The sequence below is a fragment of the Gekko japonicus genome, unplaced genomic scaffold (genome assembly GCF_001447785.1).
Source record: "Gekko japonicus isolate JY-2015 unplaced genomic scaffold, Gekko_japonicus_V1.1 scaffold1205, whole genome shotgun sequence".
NCBI lineage: Eukaryota > Metazoa > Chordata > Lepidosauria > Squamata > Gekkonidae > Gekko > Gekko japonicus.
This window is the reverse complement of record NW_015175395.1, coordinates 94,797-113,610: the sequence shown is the minus strand read 5'-3', so window position 1 is coordinate 113,610 and position 18,814 is coordinate 94,797. Positions and strand designations below refer to the sequence as shown.

Here is an 18,814-nt window from a genome sequence, read left to right as displayed (position 1 = left end):
CTGTTCTTGAAAAACAGCAGTTTCTGTCAGAGCTCTCTCAGCCCCACCTCTACCTCACAGGGTGTCTGTTGTGGGGAGGGGAAGGGAAAGGAGATTGTAAGCCGCTCTGAGACTCCTTTGGGTAGTGAAGGGCGGGGTATAAATCCAATCTCTTCTTCTTCTTCTTTTACCTCACAGGGTGTCTGTTGTGGGGAGGGGAAGGGAAAGGAGTTTGTAAGCCGCTCTGAGACTCCTTTGGGTAGTGAAGGGCGGGGTATAAATCCAATCTCTTCTTCCCTTCTTCTTCTTCTTCTAATTCAGAAATAATGAATGGACCCATCCTAGTACACTTGACTATTAGTCCAAAAAAACTAGGCTTCCCAAGTCCCCCCGGCGGATTGGGCCCTGGGGGGAACCCCACCCCGACATGCGCATTACCCGGAAGTGACGCAACCACGCCAGGCACGCTGGGGGCGGGGCCACGGTCATCCGAGGGAAAACTCTATGTCCCCCGCTACAGAGAAATTTCAACTTGGCAACCCTAAAAAAACCCAGATTAACAATACCGTCCTAAACAGAATGACACCCTTCTAATTAAACTCAATGGATTGAGAAGGGGGTTTAGGATGGCACTGTAATTATGACTTTTGGATACCTGGAAAATAATTGCCCAGGCTCTGGATTAGGACAGGAGCAAATCAAGCCCCTTGGTTCACTCTGTCTCACAGTGTTGTTTCATACTCCCGAGGGTAGCACCTTTGAGCTTGCTTACTTGACACCCTGCCAGAGATCCATCCGAGAGCCAGTCTGGTGTAGTGGCTAAGTGCGCAGACTCTAGTCTGGGAGAACCGTTGCTTAAGACCAACACGGCCACCCACCTGAATCTACATACATGCGGTAGCTTGGGGGATAAAACGATAGCCCTCCTGGAGAACAGAGGGAGGAGGAAGTCTGACAACTGTGCCAGTTTCCAATGTGTTGTGCGCACACCTATTGTGCAAAGAATGAAGCTGGGAGGAACTAGGTTTACACTGTGGGTGCAGAACTCGCCACGACTCCTCTTTTGACAGGTCGTCTGTCTTCGCCCTGAAGAGCCTGTCCCAATACTGAGATGTTATCCTCTGTATTGGAGGTAGCCAAAGTCCCATTCTGGGAATGCATAATGAGACAGACCGACGGCAGCCCAGCTATCTATTTATCTATTTGGGGAGATGTAATTAATCCCATTTGCATATCGTGTCTTGAGCAATTGCTCCACGGTCTGCAATACTTTCCTGTTCTTGAATGGCTGTGTTTATTTCTGGGGCCATTGCAAAGTAACATTTCACAGCCGCAGCTTATCATGTGGGGATGATCATTACTATTACTGCAACTCGGTCTATGCAGGCTTACCCTCGAAGCTGATCCGGAAATTACAACTGGTGCAGAAGGCGGCGGCGTGCCTGCTGACGTCGACGCCCGTGCGGGCTCACGTTAGGCACGTGCTCCGCCAACTGCACTGGTTGCCAGTTGAGTGCCGGATTCGCTCCAAGGTGTTGGTTTTGACCTTCAAAGCCTTATATGGCCTGGGACCAACATATCTAAGGGACTGCCTCTCCTCATATACGCCTCAAAGAGTGTTACGCTCAAAAGATCAACCCCTCCTGGTGATCCCGGGCCCGAAGGATGCCCGTCTTGCTTCAACCAGGGCCAGGGCTTTCTCTGTCTTGGCCCCAGCCTGGTGGAAGATGCTCCCTATTGAGACCAGGGCCCTGCGGGATCTCCTTCAGTTCTGCAGGGTCTGCAAGACGGAGCTCTTCCACCAGGCCTTTGGTTTAGGCAGCGGGCGCCCATCTATGGCCTCCCTGAGGTTGCTGTCACCCGTCTGCCACCTGTCTAGTGACTAGGGTTGCCAAGTTAAATTAACTCACCGGCGGGCATACTGGCACCAGTACGTCACCGGAAGTGACACGCATCGTCGATCACGTTGAGGGCATGGCCCCGATCGTCGGAGGGAAAACCATAGAGTTTTCCCTCCGACGATCGGGGCCACGCCCCTAACGTGATCGATGTGGTTGCGTCACCTCCGGTGACGCAGCCACGCTGCGCTTTGAGGGGCGGAGTTCCCCCCGGGACCCTATTCCGCCGTGGCGGAAATCGGGCCTCCAAAGTGGGGGTTTACCCGCCCCCACTTGGCAGCCCTACTACTGACCACCGACAACTGGCCTTTAACCCTTTGTACCATCAGGCCAGAATTTTATAGCCAACGTATGCTCTTCCAAGCTGCACCCGTTGTCTTAATTGTTATAATGTTTTATCGTATTTCAGTGCTTCATGTTTTCAAACTGAAATTGTATTTATTCTAATGATGTTACCCGCCCTGAGCCCGCGTGGGGGATGGGCAGGATATAAATGTAAAGAATAAATAAATAAATTATTCTATTACGTTTTCCTCCATTTTATCCTCACAACAACCCTGTGAGGTAGGTTAGGCCGTGAGACAGAGTGAATGGACCGGGATAACTGACTAGGGCACAGTGCCTAGCGAGTCGGAGTAGGATCGGGGAGAGCCAGGTTCAGATCCCTGCTCTGCCGAGGATTCCACGGGTCGGTGACATGCTGTCAGCCTAACCTACCTCACAGGGTTGTTGTGAGGATACTTTCAGTCCCCACTGAGGAGCAAGGAAGGGTAAAAGCCATAAATTTATGGCAGAGTGGGGGGTTTCAACTTGAGTCTCCCTGTTCCTACTCTGACAGTTTAATGCCACCCTGGCTTTCATGATGTGAGCCAGCCTACCTGGCTGAGTTGTTGTAAAGAGTACTGATGGAGCAAAAGCACTGTATAAATTCTAAGCATGATTAAGTCCACAATGATTCTTGAGCTTTCCAATGTGAAATTTAATTGGTAACGACAGGGACTGAGGGATAATTCACACCTGTGTGTACATCACTTGATGGCTTGTACCTGACGGTAAGAAACATACTGTATGTGAGCATGTGTCAAAGTAGAATGAAGGCACTGCCTGTGGGTGTTTGACCTGGGGTGGCTCATTCACACATGCAGGTCAGCATTTTAGAAAGGAACAGGGGTCATTTCCTGCAGGAGCGCACAGGAGTGGAGCTCTGGCAGTAAAGAGTCCAGGGGGCGGGCACATGCAACAAGCCCCTCCCCCTGCTCCCAGCAGCCCTCAGTCAGAGCAAGAAGCAGCCAGGTAAGTTGCAGAGCCCCCCAGACAGTAATCCAAAACAGTCCAGTGACCACTGTTCCCTCTAAGCTGAGTTAGTGTGAGCTAGCTCACAGTTTTTTAGCTTCCAGCTCACACATTTTTGTCCTAGCTCAGGAAGGGATGGCTCCAGAGCAAACTAATTTATGCAGTAGCCAAATCACTCGCTCACAACTTTAATGCCATGAGCTCACAAAAAGAATTTTTGCTCACAAGACTCCACAGCTTAGAGGGAACATTGCCAGTGTCTGCTTTAAGACCAAGGTTTATTCAAATACAAGCTCTCCCTCCACTGCAAGGACAGATCTGCACGTTTCCCCCCCCCCCCAATAGCTAGCAATCCAAAACAGTCCAGTGGCACCCTTAAGGCCAAGGTTTATTCAGGTACAAGCTCTCACTCCTCTGCTAGGGCAGATCTGCAGGGGCACCCTCATAGCTAGCAATCCAAAACAGTCCAGTGGAGCCTGAGCAGTGGCTGTTGCCTTCTGACACACTTCCGGTGATGTCAGGGGGTGTGGCATATGCAAATAAGTTATGCTAATGAACTATGCTAATGAGCTCCTGCACCTCTTTTTCTACCAAATGACCCCTGGAAAAGAACATGCCTGGCAGACTTTGCCCAGAGCAACATCAAATTTGGGAAGTGATGTTTCTTAAGGGGCCGGATTTTGGTGGCATTGCAAAAGCCATCAGGACTCCCTTTCCGTGGCTGCTGCTGCTGCTCTGGTTTACGCGTAATGAAAATCTTTTTGTAGAGACTGAAACATCCCCTCCTGTCTCTCTCTTTCTTTCCCAGCTCTGCAGTCAAATCTTCTCTCCTTCCCTCAGCAGCAGAGCGGACTCCTCCTCCCACAACACGGACACAGTTTAGCATCTCAGGTAACTCACCACTTGGCTGTATGTCAACCAGACTTTCGATTTAATGGACATGGGGCTTTTCTGCACAGTCAACTTGCTCCTGATTTTCTTGGCAGTCGATACACAAGCATTGGAATTGGTTTGGGCACAGTCCTCCCGCATGTCTGCCCTCCCTCTGTATTTTCACAGATGTGGAGTCAATTTCTTTTCTTCCACACTTGCCTTAAATAATGGTGATTTTCAAGGGAAGCTGCTGTCATCATCAATGGCATCACAACACCCCCCACATTTTTTTAAAAAATAAGGGTTAAGCAAGTTTTCTGAATCCCCAGCTTCCATTTTTTTTAAAGTAAGTCTCTAGCTTTTTTCCTTGTGGAGAAAGGGAGAGGGCTAGAGACTTACGTTTTTTAAAAATGAAAGCTGGTAATTAATGGAACCTGCTTAGGATATCACTACAATGGTAGATCAATATATTAATATTTTAAGGCCTTTTTAAAAAATGAAGAGGGGGAGGAGAGGGAGAGGTTTGACAGTCCAGTCATCAAAAAGCGGGCTGCAGGTGGCTGGGACAAAGAGAAGAGTCTTCCTTGCTGTCTGAGATGCCAAAGATTGAACCTGGGGCCGTCTGCATGTCCTGCAACAAAGCCAAGGGTTGCTCTGAACTCAGTTCTGGATCTGAAACAAATAATTCAAATGATGACAACGTCTCCAGTTTGACCCGTCAGATTTTGAATATGAAAATACGGAACTCAAAATTTTAGCTTGCAGTTAAAATGGTTCAGGCTCACAAGCGTCTCTTGACGGTGGTTTGGCAGTCATCAGATATGAAATCTCCTAATCCATTAGGTGACAAATACTAAATTAGGGGAGGGGCTGTGGCTCAGTGGTAGAGCACCTCCTTTGCATGCAGAAGGTCCCAGGTTCAGTCCCCATCACATCCAGCTCACAACATCAGGCAGTAGGTCATATGAAAGACCTCTGCCTGAGACTCTGCCAGTCCAAGTAGATAATGGCCCCGGTCACACGGGCTGGATATCGCGGGGGGGAGGCGTGGCTGTTTGCCCCGGAGTGAACTACCACGCGGCAGCCGGATCAAACATCCCGCCTGACGTCCCGCCAACATCCCGTGGTTGGGGGGAGGTGCCAATCATACCTCACTCCTGCAAAGAAGCGGCGCCGTGTGGGGTTGTGTTTTTTTTTTTAACCCAAGTGTTCGCATGCGCCGTTGGATGCTTGTGCGCACCCGTGGAGACTTGACAAAAAACAAACTTTTCGCGACGGGACATGGGTGGGCGCCAGATGCCACGAGCTAACACCGGAAACGTGATCTCACGCCCGCCCTTGCCCCGCGGTTTCCGGAAACTAGTACCTCGGAGGTACTAGTTTTTTACAGCGCATCTTCGGAGTGAAGCCTCAGGTGAGCCACGGGAGCTCTGCGCTTCCCAGATGTGGCGGTGAGATCGCGCCCGGAAAATCCGCCTATCTTCCGTCTCTCTAGCGTGCCTAATGCTCTGTGTGACCGGGGCCAATACTGACTTTGATGGACCAAGGATCTGATTCAGTATAAGGCAGCTTCAGGCATCTCATGAGTCCCAGATACCATTGTGCGTAATTTCATCCATCATGGAACTCAAGAAAATGTCAATGGGATTCTCAAAGGGTTTCCGTCCAGGCACCGAGAAGACCAAGACCTGCTTAGCTTTATAAGGCGACTTTGTCCTACACCTTCAGACTACCCTTTACCCATTGATCCATGCTCTCAAATAACTAAATACCATGACAGGCCAACAATGAAATACTGCCGAATATTAAATATTGGAAAGAAACATTTGCTATTTAAGTAACATATATCAATACCTGAGCATCTGAATAAAATCTGGAATCCAAATGCACCCAGGAGAATTTGGCGGAATCTTTTGCACAGCAAATTCATTTTGGCTCAAGGTCAATACCCAGTTTCGCAGACCCAAAGCCAATGGGCTTTCTGGAACCTCCCCTGCCTTTCTTTGTTTTAGAAATTGGGGGCTTTGAAAGAAAGACGCAGGCACAGTTATAGCACTAAACGTCCAGTGGAACAGGATTTGGAACAAGATGAGGTATTCCGTTGGGAAGGATCGTGGGAATCTGACCCCTGGGGCTGTGTCCTCCCAAAGCCAAGCCGAGCACAAAAGACGAGAGAAGGGGCAAGATCTGCCTCTCTCCTGCCCCCCAACCTGACCTGGACTGGCTGGATTTGAAAAAGTTCCCCCTTCTGCAGTTCCCCTGAGAGCTGCAGGGCAGCTGGTGTCCACCCACAGAGACTACCCACAAAGTTTCAGGCCGTGAAATGTAAGCGGAAGCTTTGTGGACTCCCTGAGACATCAGACTTGAGGGCAACGTGGCAGTTCTGAATCGCAGATGCATGGCATCGGGGGAAAATAAATAAATAAAGCATAGCCTGGCATCACAGAACAACAAAACAAGGAGGTCCATCAGTGGCTATTAGCCACAAGGTATAGATAGGGACTCTGGGGCAAGTGATGCTCTGTCATCTTGGTGCTGGGGGGGGGGGTCAACAGTGGGAGGGCTTCTAGTGTCCTGGCCCCACCGCTGGACCTCCTGATGGCACCTGGTATTTCTGGCCACTGTGTGATACAGAGTGTTGGACTGGATGGGCCACTGGCCTGATCCAACACTGGCGTCTCTTATGTTCTTATGTTCTTAAGGATTCAAGAATTGGATTATCAAAAATCCTTGAATTAGAAGCCCAGCCCAGCTGGGACACACACCCAGAGGTCATTTCGGGGGGATCACGGGGGATCGCAGTTCCCCCGGGTGAGGTACGGGGGGGCAGGGCACATTATGAAGCCCCGCCCCCTGCTTCCGGCCGCCCCGCTTCCGGCCCTCATTCAGCCAGGAGGAGGCAGGAGAAGAGGGAGGGTAAGTTGCTTCCTCCCTGCCTCTCCCCACCCCTTCCTGCTTGGGGCCAGGGAGGGCCTTCGCGGGGCTTCCTTGCACTCCCGCTGGCCTTTTTTTTTTGGCCGGGACCGTTGGGGGTGGTGTGTGTGGCCTTATGACACACTTCCGGTGATGTCAGGGGGTGTGGCCTTATGACACACTTCCGGTGATGTCAGGGGGTGTGGCATATGCTAATGAGTTATGCTAATGAGTTCCCCTAGCTCTTTTTCTACAAAACGACCCCTGCACACACCCACACCCACCCATCCACACACACTCGGGAGCATCAACATGTAAATATGTGAAGCTGCCTTGCACTGAATTGGGCCACTTGGTGATTCCCTCAAGGTGGTCAGTGTTGTGTATTCTGAGTGGCAGCAACTCTGTAGGGCCGGCTTCCCCGACACGGTGCCCTTGGGTGCCATGGAACAGTCCCAAAGGAATTATACCATACTTATTTTTTTTCCCCTGGATGCTTTTGTTGGGCCTCAGCGCCAAAAAGAACATAAGAAGAGCCCTGCTGGGTCAGACCAGTGCTAGATCTAGGCCAGCATTGTGTCTCACACACTGGCCAACCAGTTTCTCTGGTTGAAGCACAGAGGCCGAGGCCTTCCCCTGATATTGCCTCCTGGCCCTGGGACTCAGAGGCTTAGTGCCTCTGAACATGGAGGTTCCCCACAGTCACCATAGCTAATAGCCATGGGTAGACTTCTCCTCCATGAAATCTACCTAATCCCCTTTCAAAGCTGTTTATTCCTGTCCAGGTATGTAATATCTACTGGGCCACTGTTGTCTACGCTTCTTCATTAAAGGTCGGTGAGGCAGGACTTCCCTTTGCAGAAGCCATGCTGATTATGCCTCTGCAGGCTTTGTCCTTCTATGTGCCTAACAATTCTATGTTTGATTACAGTCTCTGCTAATTTGCCTGGAACAGATGATAGGCTGACTGGCCTGTAATAGAATAGTGACCATTTGTTTATATTCACAACAAGGGTGTTCAAAATGTTGTAAAATAGTCAAAAATTGTTTAATACTCAGACTATTTGATGGATCTTGCTCTATTGGAAAGAAGAGAGTTCTTTGCTTTTAAAATTACTTTATTACTAAGGGAAAAGGGTTCGCGGGATTGCTACAAATCAACATAACACTAAGAGCTACATTTCTATGCTGGCTACAGACAAAACAAGCACACACGTAATGGAGGAGATTCTCTCCTTCTTCTTGACCCCTAGAAGGGAAGTCACCTGAAACAAATGACCAATCTTTATTACAGTAGAAACTACTTTTCCCAGGCTAATTCCCCATTGGCTCAGTTCCAGGTATCCCTTCCAGGTCAGTCTAAACAATAGCAAACTAGGAATACAAGTTAACCCTATAATGACTGAATCGGACCTTGGAAACACATACATTTCCAACACAAAGAACAGACCTTGCTACTCTTGCTTAAGATTTAAGTGCGTTTCTGATCGAATTTGGACAGATTTTGGGAATGGAACCAGAGGAGGTGGTAGATCTTTTGGATTCCATGTAATGAAGTACATCTGAGCAGCCTCGCTGGTTTCTGTGAATCCCTTCACTTAGAGCTGAGAGTTGAGACGCTCCGGTGTTTCTGCAGGTGTTCAGTACTGAAGATTCTGCACTGGGTTGTATTTTAACAGGCAGTGGGACGTCCCGGGCACCCTGGCTCATCATTAGAGCCCCACCTGGAGGTACCTCAACATTTACAAGTTGCCAAACACTTGCCATCCTCCGCAGCGGCAGACGAAGCCAACGACCTAGAAGAGCTAGAGAAGTTTGCCAAGACTTTCAAACAGAGGCGAATCAAACTGGGTTTCACACAGGTAAGGGGGAGCGTCTTCGAATTTCCAGTGTAGTTGTAGACCATAAAACAACTTCAGCTGGAGGGAAGACTTGTTATGCTATCCGTGCGCATGAGGCCATGCAGAGAACGAGAAGGCAGGTCCCTGCCCCAAGGAGCCTGCAAACCAAAACTTGACAGAAGCACCCAACAAAGGAAGGGGAGAGAAGCAGAGGCAGGGTGACACAGGAGGAAAGGGTCTTCGTTTCATTGGTACACACAGGCTTTGTATTGATAGAGGATTGTGGCCAGTGTTCCCTCTAAGCTGAGTTAGTGTGAGCTAGCTCAGTTTTTTAGCCTCCGGCTCACACATTTTTGTCTTAGCTCATGAAGGAGGGCTCCAGATTAACCTAATTTATGCAGTAGCCAAGTTGCTCACTCACAACTTTGATGCCAGTCGCTCACAAAGTGGAATTTTTGCTCACAAGACTCCATGGCTTAAAGGGAACATTGAATTTGTGGCAATCATTTTTTAAAAAATTTTGTTTATTGAATTTTTACCCTGCCCTCCCAGCAAAGGCTGGATCAGGACGGCTTACCCAAAATCAGCACATAATTGCAATAACGCATAAAATATAAATTAGATTAAAACAATTCCAAAACCCTTTAAAGGGCTAGTAGCATTAATTTCATAATGGCTGATGTTATTCAGTCCTCTCGTCTCACAGTCGGTTCTTCGATCTTCTTTCACTCTCCTACCGGCGGCTGGCTCAGGCTGTCGTTGGAGTTCCAAGAGGAAACAGGGCTCTCTAACCTCAGCTGTCAGTTCTTAACTGTAGTGGCGGCTCCAAAGTCCTGGCGGAAGAGCTCCATTTTACATAGGGTTGCCAAATCTTTTAAATTTACCGGAGGGGGAGGCTCTGTCCCATCCAGGAGCAGGCTGGTTGTGTGTGTGTTGGGGGCGTGGCCAAGCTCGTCCGGGGGGGGGACATATGGTTTTCCCCCCGACGAGCTCAGCCACGCCCCCAACGACAGCAACGTGGCTTGCTGGGGCGGGGTTTCCCCCTGGGCCCCGATTCCACCAGGGCGGAAATTGGGGCTCCGAAACGGGGGGTTCCCCGCCCCCCGGGCACATTTGGCAACCCTAATTTTACAGGACCTGCAGAACTGCAAAAGATCCCGCAGGGCCCTGATCTCGTCTGGGAGCTCGTTCCCCCAGAGAGGAGCCACCACCGAGAAAGCCACGGCCCTGGTTACTGCCAGCCTGGCCTCCTTAAGACCTGGGAGGGCCAGCTCTCTGGGGTACACGTGGGGGAAAGCGATCCCTTGGCTCATGGATGTTTCTGTGGGAGGGCTGGAGCTTTGAGCCCCTCAACTGAGGATCTGGGACTCAGGGAAGGCCGATTCAGCCGATTGCTCCTTTCCAAGCAATTGGGGCTGTATTGACCCAGGACTCTGTCTGCAGCACAAGCAGTCTCGCCGCAGACGCTCCACTGGCCCAGCGTACGGCTGTGAACTAGGCTGCTCTCCGTGCCAATCAGCTCCAGTTCACGTTCGACTCACGCCTGATCTGGGTGTCATGGGAATCGGGAAGGTGGGAGGGAGCCTGCCAGTTCTCCCCAGTTTTGTCTTCCCTCTCTCTCCATGACCCCTCTCCTCTTCTCCAGGGGGACGTGGGCCTGGCCATGGGTAAGCTCTACGGCAACGACTTCAGCCAGACCACCATCTCCCGCTTCGAGGCCCTCAACCTGAGCTTCAAGAACATGTGCAAGTTAAAACCGCTGCTGGAGAAATGGCTGAGCGACGCAGGTATGCCTGGGGTTGAAATGGGGGGGGCCTGATCTAGAACAAGGTGGATGTTTGTCTCTCTCACAGGGACCGATTTCACACAAGAGCTGTGCCGCGGTCGCACCTCCCTTTGCCCCGCTTCTGTCGGTCAGTTTGCCACTCGAAGCCACGTGGCCATGTTTTGACCCGCGGCTTCGCCCGATTTTCCCCGCGGTTTCGCGATCCTGTTTTTTGAAACCGTGGGTCAAAATGAGGCCGCGCGGCTTCGAGTGGGAAACTGACCGATGGAAGCGCGGCAAAGGGAGGCGCGAGCACTGCACAGCTCTTGTGTGAAATCGGTCTCAGGCTTCAATACTCAGGCTGACTTTTAATTTATTTATTTTTAATTTTTTTTTTGCATCTTGGCTGTAGTGGATGGTGAAAGGGAGAGAACCTCCGTCAACTGTAGCACACCTTTGAGCCACTAGGGGGTGATAGTCTCCTGCACATTCCCAAAAAGTTTTTAAAAAAACAATACTTATTATTAATTAGCACAATCCTACACTGACAAGATCGGTGTGTGTGTGTGTGTGTGTGTGTGTGTGTGTGTGTGTGTGTGTGAGTTTTGTAGTTAGGGATGCCAACCTCCAGGTGGCAGCTGGAGGTCTCCTGGAATTAGAACTGTTCTCCGGACATAGGGTTGCCAAGTCTACTTACCTTGGCGGTGGGGGAGCCTCACCGGGCTCTGGGAGCTCTTCGGCGATGCGCGCGCCCGCCGCCAGCACATCACAGGAAGTGCCGCTCTGCGTCGCTCACGTTGAGGGCGTGGCCACAATCGTCAGATGATCGGGGCCACACCTCCAACGTGAGCGACGTGGTTGCGTCACCTCTGGTGACGCGGCCACGCTGCGTTTCGGGGGGCGGAGTTCCCCCCGGGGCCCGATTCCGCGGCGGCAGAAATCGGGCCTCAAGAGCAGGGGTTTACCCGCCACCCGCCCCCACTTGGCAGCCCTATCCGGATGACATAAATCATTTGTGTATTATTTATTTATCTAAACTGTTTATTCTGCTTCTCTTGGAGAAAATGGCTGCTTTGGAAAGTGGGCTGCATGGCAGAATGCCCTATCAAAGTGCCTCCCTTCCCTAAACCCTAGTCTCCACCCTCAAATACCCAGGTATGGCAACCCAGTTTTGAGTTCGCTAGGGCACTTCCTCATGCTATTAAGCGGGGAGTGGGGTTGCCAGCTTCCGGGTGGGGCCTGGAGATCTCCAGGAACTGCAGCTGATCTCCAGACGACATAAAACAGTTCCAGTGGAGAACACGGCTGCTTTTCTACGCTGCAGAGGTCCCTCCCTTCCTCAAGCCGTGCCGTTCCCAGATCTAGAAGATCTAGATGGCAGACCCTTGAGGGTCCTTTTCCACCCACCTTTGTAAATTGATTTGGAAGTTCTTGTACCAGGTGCCGGAAGAGCAATAGGAAAAGCAACTTTGGTCTCTAGTGGCATTCATGCTTTCCTCAACAACCCATAAGAACACCAGAAGAGGACTGCTGGGTCAGACCAGTGAGGGTCCATCTAGTCTCACACAGTGGCCAGCCAGTTCCCCTGGAGGTTCAGCAACAGGGCATAGAGGCCAAGGGCTTCCTCTGATAAGAACACCGGAAGAGTCCTGCTGGGTCAGACCAGTGAGGGTCCATCTAGTCCAGCATCCTGTCTCACACAGTGCCCAGCCAGTTCCTCTGGAGGTCCAGTAACAGGACATAGAGGCTGAGGCCTTCCCCTGATAAGAACATCAGAAGAGCCCTGCTGGATCAGACCAGTGGTCCATCTAGTCCAGCATCCCGTCTCACACAGGGGCCAGCCCCTATGGAGGTCCTTCCCCTGATGTTGCCTCCTGCCACTGGGATTCAGAGGTTTCCTCTGTCAAAGAATCCTGTCATGTTGCATACAGTTCCGTTACAGGCTGTAGAAGGCTTGCTGTGGAGCACTGGCCAGGCCTCGCCGCTGCTACATGTGGATCGAGAGCGCCTTCAGATTTTCCCTCATGTTTGCCCCCCCCCAGCCTTGACCAAACCCTAAATCTTCTCTGAATGCTTCTTTTCCACTCTCTTTCCTCCCCACCCACAGAATCTTCCCCCTTAGACTCTTCTGTGAACACCCCCACTTCTTACCCGTCCGTGAGCGAAATGTTTGGGCGCAAGAGAAAGAAACGCACCAGCATCGAGACCAACATTCGCTCCACGCTGGAGAAGCGCTTCCAAGACGTAAGGAAAATGATTGACTCTTGCCCTGTGGAGCAGAAGGGGCAGCCCGGTGAAAGCGCACCACAGACGGGATGCCAGTGGCTGGCTTAGATTCAGAGGTTTCCTCTGGCAAAGAATCCTGACATACTGCATACAGTTCCGTTACAGGCTGTAGAGGGCTTGCTGTGGAGCACTGGCCAGGCCTCGCCGCTGCTACATGTGGATCGAGAGCGCCTTCAGATTTTCCCTCATGTTTGCCCCCCCCCAGCCTTGACCAAACCCTAAATCTTCTCTGAATGCTTCTTTTCCACTCTCTTTCCTCCCCACCCACAGAATCTTCCCCCTTAGACTCTTCTGTGAACACCCCCACTTCTTACCCGTCCGTGAGCGAAATGTTTGGGCGCAAGAGAAAGAAACGCACCAGCATCGAGACCAACATTCGCTCCACGCTGGAGAAACGCTTCCAAGACGTAAGGAAAATGATTGACCCTTGCCCCGTGGAGCAGAAGGGGATGCCCAGTGAAAGCGCACCACAGACGGGATTCCAGGGGCTGGCTTAAAAAGAGGTCTCTAGGGGCTCAGGTCCCCAGAGACGTAACTCAGCTGCAACAAGCAGCCATGACGGATGGGGTGGAAAGTGATGCGGATTGGGTCCGTGGCACCGAGGAGGAGGGAGGATAACTCTTCCCTCCTGCCGTGTGCCATTTCCCTCATAAAAACTGTTCTCTTTGGGGATATTTTAGCCCCCTGGAGGGTAAAAAGACAGTCTTCATGTGAGTGCCTGTCTTTTTCCCCTATTGGGTGTTGAAACCATCTTGGGGGAAGAGAATTTTCAGTGACAGAAACTGGTGCAGTGGAAACAGTTAGGGTCAGGTCACACAGACATTTAGTGCGGGCTTCGCTGCTGATCCCTCGCGTTTTACAGTTTCCTGTTCATATAGGCAAACCCGCCTCCCGCACCGAAGCGGGCTGAGTCCCGCAGTTTCCACTGTTTTTATCCGCATTTCCTGACACCCGTTGGAACAGGTGTTTTTCCGATATCTCACGCCAGTTTGGTGTAGTGGTTAAGTGTGCGGACTCTAATCTGGGAGAACTGGGTTTGATTCCCCACTCCTCCACTTGCAGCTGCTGATGTAACCTTGGGTCAGTCACAAGCTCTGGCACAGCTGTCCTCGGAAAAGAGAAGTTTGTGTCAGAGTTCTCTCAGCCCCACCCACCTCACAGGGTGGAAAGGAGTTTGTAAGCCGCTCTGAGACTCCAAGTGAAGGGCGGGGTATAAATCCAATCTCTTCTTCTTCTTCTTCTTCTTTGTATCCGCGGTTTTGGTATCTGGACAGCAATCCGCCGTGACCGCGCTAACTCCCCCCCCCCTTTTTGTGTGTGTTTCCGGTTTAAGTTATGCACGTGTGTAAACAGGCGCTAGGTTTTATTTTGGCCTTTTTAGTTTGTATGTACGCCCAAGCGCATGTTTAGCCCCGTTTTCTTTCTCGTTTTCCTTTACGTCTTCGATCCCATGTATTGACAGTTTGGTAACGCAGATGGTGCTTGTTTCGGGCACACCTGTGCTTGAAAAAAGTAGTCCCTAGGTCCTCCGCGAGGACAGGTGTAGTTCCAGCTTTCCAGGTAAACTTCCTGTTTTAACATTTCCGAGAAGGGACAGAAAGATGGCGGGGGCGGGAGTCAGAGGTGTACCATGGAAGAGAGAGGAGATCTTGGACCTGCTAGCTTTGTGGGGTGAGCAGAGGGTCCAGGAATCCATCAGGCAGTCTCACCGCACGACGGAGACCTACAAAGAAATAGCGCGGGGGATGACGGCGAGGGGTCATAGCCGTTCAGCGTCCTGCCAATCTGTATCAGGGTCAAATATCACGACTGAAAATCTGATTACGGATAATGGGTGGGCCCTCACTTATTGCCAACTCTGCCCGTGAAATGGGATGGGCAGGTGGATAGAGGGGCCGGCTGGCAGGGAGGAGATCGGCAGGACAAGAACAAGCAGGCTGAGGGAGGGAGGGAGACCCCGGAGAAAGAGCTCCTGGGAGGGGGAGGATGATGAAGGCCAAGCCAGGTCAGGAGCCAGGGCTCCCTCAGGGCTGGACATGAGGGCAGAAGTCCAGATAACGCTGTGAACCTCCATGCGTGGACTGAAGATCTCATGGAATTACAGCTGATGTCCAAACGACAGAGTTCATCTCCCCTGGTGGAAATGGCTGCTTTGCAAGGAGGACTCTACAGCATCACACTCTGCTCTGGTCCCTCCCTCCCCCAAACCCCGCCCTCCCCAGGCTCCACCCCCAAATCTCCAGGAGTCTCCCAACCTGCTCCCAACCTGGAGTTGGCCACCATAGTGGACGAGCCCCTAACCCCCCCCCCAAAAAAAAGGGCTGTGGCCCACTGGCGGAGAACCTGCTTTGCATGCAGCAGATCCCGGGTTCCTCTAGGTATCAAAATTATCTACCGGAGTCTAAAATCACCTAACTGCACCCCTGGCCAGAAGGCAGCAGTGTGCTTCCTGTGGGGGTGAGCCATGCCTAGACCTGGAACATGGGGACATTGTACAGGAGGCAGCCGTCAGCACCATCCCAAAGAAAAAGAAATGCCAGAAAGCAAAGTGGCTGTTCGATGAGGCTTTACAAATTGCAGAGGAAAGAAGGAAAGCAGCTGTGTGACTGAACAACAATCAGTGCAAGCCTCTTGTAGCTGTACAGTCGACTTCCTCCCATTCGCCTGCCCTTGCGAGGTTATTTCCAGGTGTAATCTCCCAAGCATTAAAAAGTTATGAGTTCTTGAGTCAGCCGTGATAGTCGATGGCCCCGATGGCCCCGTTACGCTCCGGTGCGCTTTTATTGGCATGGGAGCCAATGGCGGCCCCTCCGCCTTCAAGGATCCTGTGCTGTTAGGGTGGCCTTCCTCATCTCGGCCTTCCTCTCCCGCAGAACCCCAAGCCCAGCTCGGAGGAGATCTCCATGATTGCCGAACAGCTGTCCATGGAAAAGGAAGTGGTGCGGGTCTGGTTCTGCAACCGGCGCCAGAAAGAGAAGCGCATCAGCTGCCCGATGCCCTCCCCCATCAAATCGCCCCTCTACAACTCCAGACTGGTAAGAGCTCCTGCACCAAAAGGCGTCAGTTACCTCTCTTTTCTCTCTTGGTGAAGCAGGAAACGGATGGTGGGAAGGAGGGAGGGAAATTGCCTTTCGTGAAGAAGGAGCCGGGTTCTATCCTTGGTGTCCCTAGTTAACCGTGTCAGCGAACAACTGTGGGGAAAGACCATTCTCTGCAACGCTGAGCTTGAAGGATCAGCAGTTGGACTCTGTATTCTGAAGAAAAGGGGGGGTAGGGGTAGGGAGAAACTCAACACAGCTGTGTTGAATTAAGAACCGAAAATGTTAAGGAGATCTAAGTGTATAGGCCCAATAACCCTGTTCATAAAGTTAAAAACGTTACATATGGACAGATATATAAAAATATGCATGTATTTATTACAGAGTCAATTAAAAAACAGATATTGTTTAACTGTCTTTACAATGCCACAATCGGGAGCCAGTAGTGATGTACTGGCTGCATCGAATTTTTCTGACCAAGCAAGAAAGGTGCACAATTGAACCATTCCTATAGGAAAGTGTGCCTGACCGTGCCAGCAAACTATCAAGGATGAGGCCTGTGATTAATATCTTAGCCTTTGGTCACAGGCAATATTCATTAAAAAATTTCATCTTGGTCCATTTATAAGAAATGACTGTGGCTCTGCTTTGCACACAGAAGGTCCCAGGTTCAATCCCCGGCATCTCCAGTTTAAAAGGACGAGGTAAAAGGTGATGTGAAAGCAGGGGTAATTTCATAGAAAAAGAGGTGCAGGAGCTCATTAGCATAACTCATTAGCATAACTTATTTGCATATGCCACACACCCTGACATCACTGGAAGTGTGTCAGAAGGCAACACCCACCGCTCAAGCTCCACTGGACTGTTTTAGATTGCTAGCTATTTGGGGGGGGGGGATGTGCAGATCTGTCCTCACAGAGGAGGGAGAGCTTGTACCTGAATAAAACTTGGTCTTAAAGGTGCCACTGGAGTGTTTTGGACCGGGGGGGAGTGCTCTGCAGCTTACCTGGCTGCTTCTTGCTCTGACTGAGGGATGCTGGGAGCAGGGGGAGGGGCTTGTTGCATGTGCCCGCCCCCTGGGCTCTTTACTGCCGGAGCTCCGCTCCTGTGTGCTCCTGTGTGAAAGACCTCAGCCTGAGACCCCGGAAAACCATGGCCAATCTGGGTAGTCAATACTGATTTAGATGGACCAAGGGTCTGATTCAGTATAAGGCAGCTTCATGTGTTCAGCGTCAGGCGCCATTCTGCAATATGATTTGTTTGACCACCGAGGAAGGCCAACTGGCCAAAATGCATATGGTCAGGGTCAATAATGGTCACTTTTGGTTGTCACTGTGCTATTTGATTCTTAATTGAGGCTATCACCAGGGGTGATATCTGTTTTTAATTGACTTTGTAATAAAGACATGTTATATTTTTGTATATCTTTCAATGTTTAATGTTTTTAACTTGACTGACAGGATTATGGGGCCTCTACACTTAGATCTCCTTAACCTTTTCGGTTCTGAAGAAAAGGAGCCTTCCCGCAGTAGCGGAGAACCTTCCGGACATAGTAGCAGAGGTCCTCCCAGGTTCAGTCCCCAGCACCGCCAGCAGAGGGATCCAAGTTAGCAAGACAAAGACAGAGCAGTCAGAGTAGATGGTACCTGGCTAGAAGACAGCTACATATGTGGGAGGCAGGAATATGTAGCCCAGGAGTCCTCCTCGGGCTTTTAGGTCCTGCGGCCACCTTTGGAATTTTGACTCGGAGTAGAAGGTGCAACCACAAAATGGCTACCACAGAAGGGGGTACGTCAACATTGAACAGGATGCCCTTTTAAAACAGACATATCGTTCTAAAACAGAACTTACCTTCAGTCACCCAGTGAAGATCTGTGTGCTGTGGTGACAGCTGCTGCCAAAGCAGCATTTTCAAAAAGAGCCAGTGTGGCGTAGTCATGCTAATCTTGAGAGCCGGGCTTGATTCCCCACTCCTCGGCCACACAAAGCCTGCTGGGGGACCTTGGGCCAGTCCCAGTTCTCTTAGAACTCTCTCAGCCCCACCTAGCTCAGTCGGTGTCTGTTGTGAGGTGGGGAAGGGAAGGCGATTGGAAGTCGCTTTGAGGCACATGAGGATTGCTGGGGGGACCTTGGGGCAGTCCTGGTTCTCTCAGGACTCTCTCAGCCCCACCTAGCTCACAAGGTGCCTGTTGCGGGGAGAGGAAGGGAAGGAGATTGTAAGCTGCTCTGAGGCGCCCTCAGGTAGAGAAAAGCAGGGCATAAAACCCAACTATTCTTCTTCTTAAAACACCTGCAAGGTCTGCTGGGCAAAATCCCCCTCTGGCCCCACCCACTTTCTTGGTGGGTGTTGGGGAGGGTGTTGGTGGGTACCACATTGGGGGATCCCTGATGTAGTACTTCAGTTTGGCATAACGTTAACATTGTGGATCAATACTAGAAGAAAAAGAAGAGAAGGTTTTTATACCCAGCTTTTCTTTCCCCAAAGGCGTCTCAAAGCAGCTCACAACTGCATTCTGTTCCCCTGCTAGAGAGGTTGGTGCGCTCTGGTTTGATCGCGTGCCCTTTTGCCATTTCTTGCATTTGAGACACCAAAATACACGTTCCGTGTTAAGAACTGCTTTGCTGGAGGCATAAGGGTCGGATTCACACCACAGCTTCTTTTCCCACTACAGAGTGATTGTAATCCTCATTACCACCCCACAAAATGAACCCTGTGAAAGCGAGTTGTGTGAATCATCCAACAGTTTGGTTGGAGATCCTGGAGGTTTTTTGTCATCTTCTGGGCATGGAGCAGGGGCCACTGTGGGTGTGGGTGTGGGGGGGAGGTATTTGTGAATTTCCTGCCTTGTGCAGGGGATTGGACTAGATGACCCTGGGCATCCCTTCCAACGAGTCTATGGTTTAGGCTTTTTTCTTAAAGGGTGGGGG

General features: G+C 50.9%; 1 protein-coding gene across 1 annotated transcript in view; it reads left to right on the top strand.

The window, feature by feature from the left end:
* Positions 1 to 18,814, top strand: part of POU2F3 (POU class 2 homeobox 3) — a 90,814-nt gene that overhangs the window by 54,736 nt on the left and 17,264 nt on the right. Inside the window, exons 8-12 of the mRNA XM_015425671.1 lie at positions 3,979 to 4,061; positions 8,636 to 8,818; positions 10,443 to 10,584; positions 12,670 to 12,806; positions 15,722 to 15,883. Of these exons, the coding sequence (XP_015281157.1) occupies positions 3,979 to 4,061; positions 8,636 to 8,818; positions 10,443 to 10,584; positions 12,670 to 12,806; positions 15,722 to 15,883 (707 nt within the window). The remainder of the gene's footprint in view (positions 1 to 3,978; positions 4,062 to 8,635; positions 8,819 to 10,442; positions 10,585 to 12,669; positions 12,807 to 15,721; positions 15,884 to 18,814) is intronic.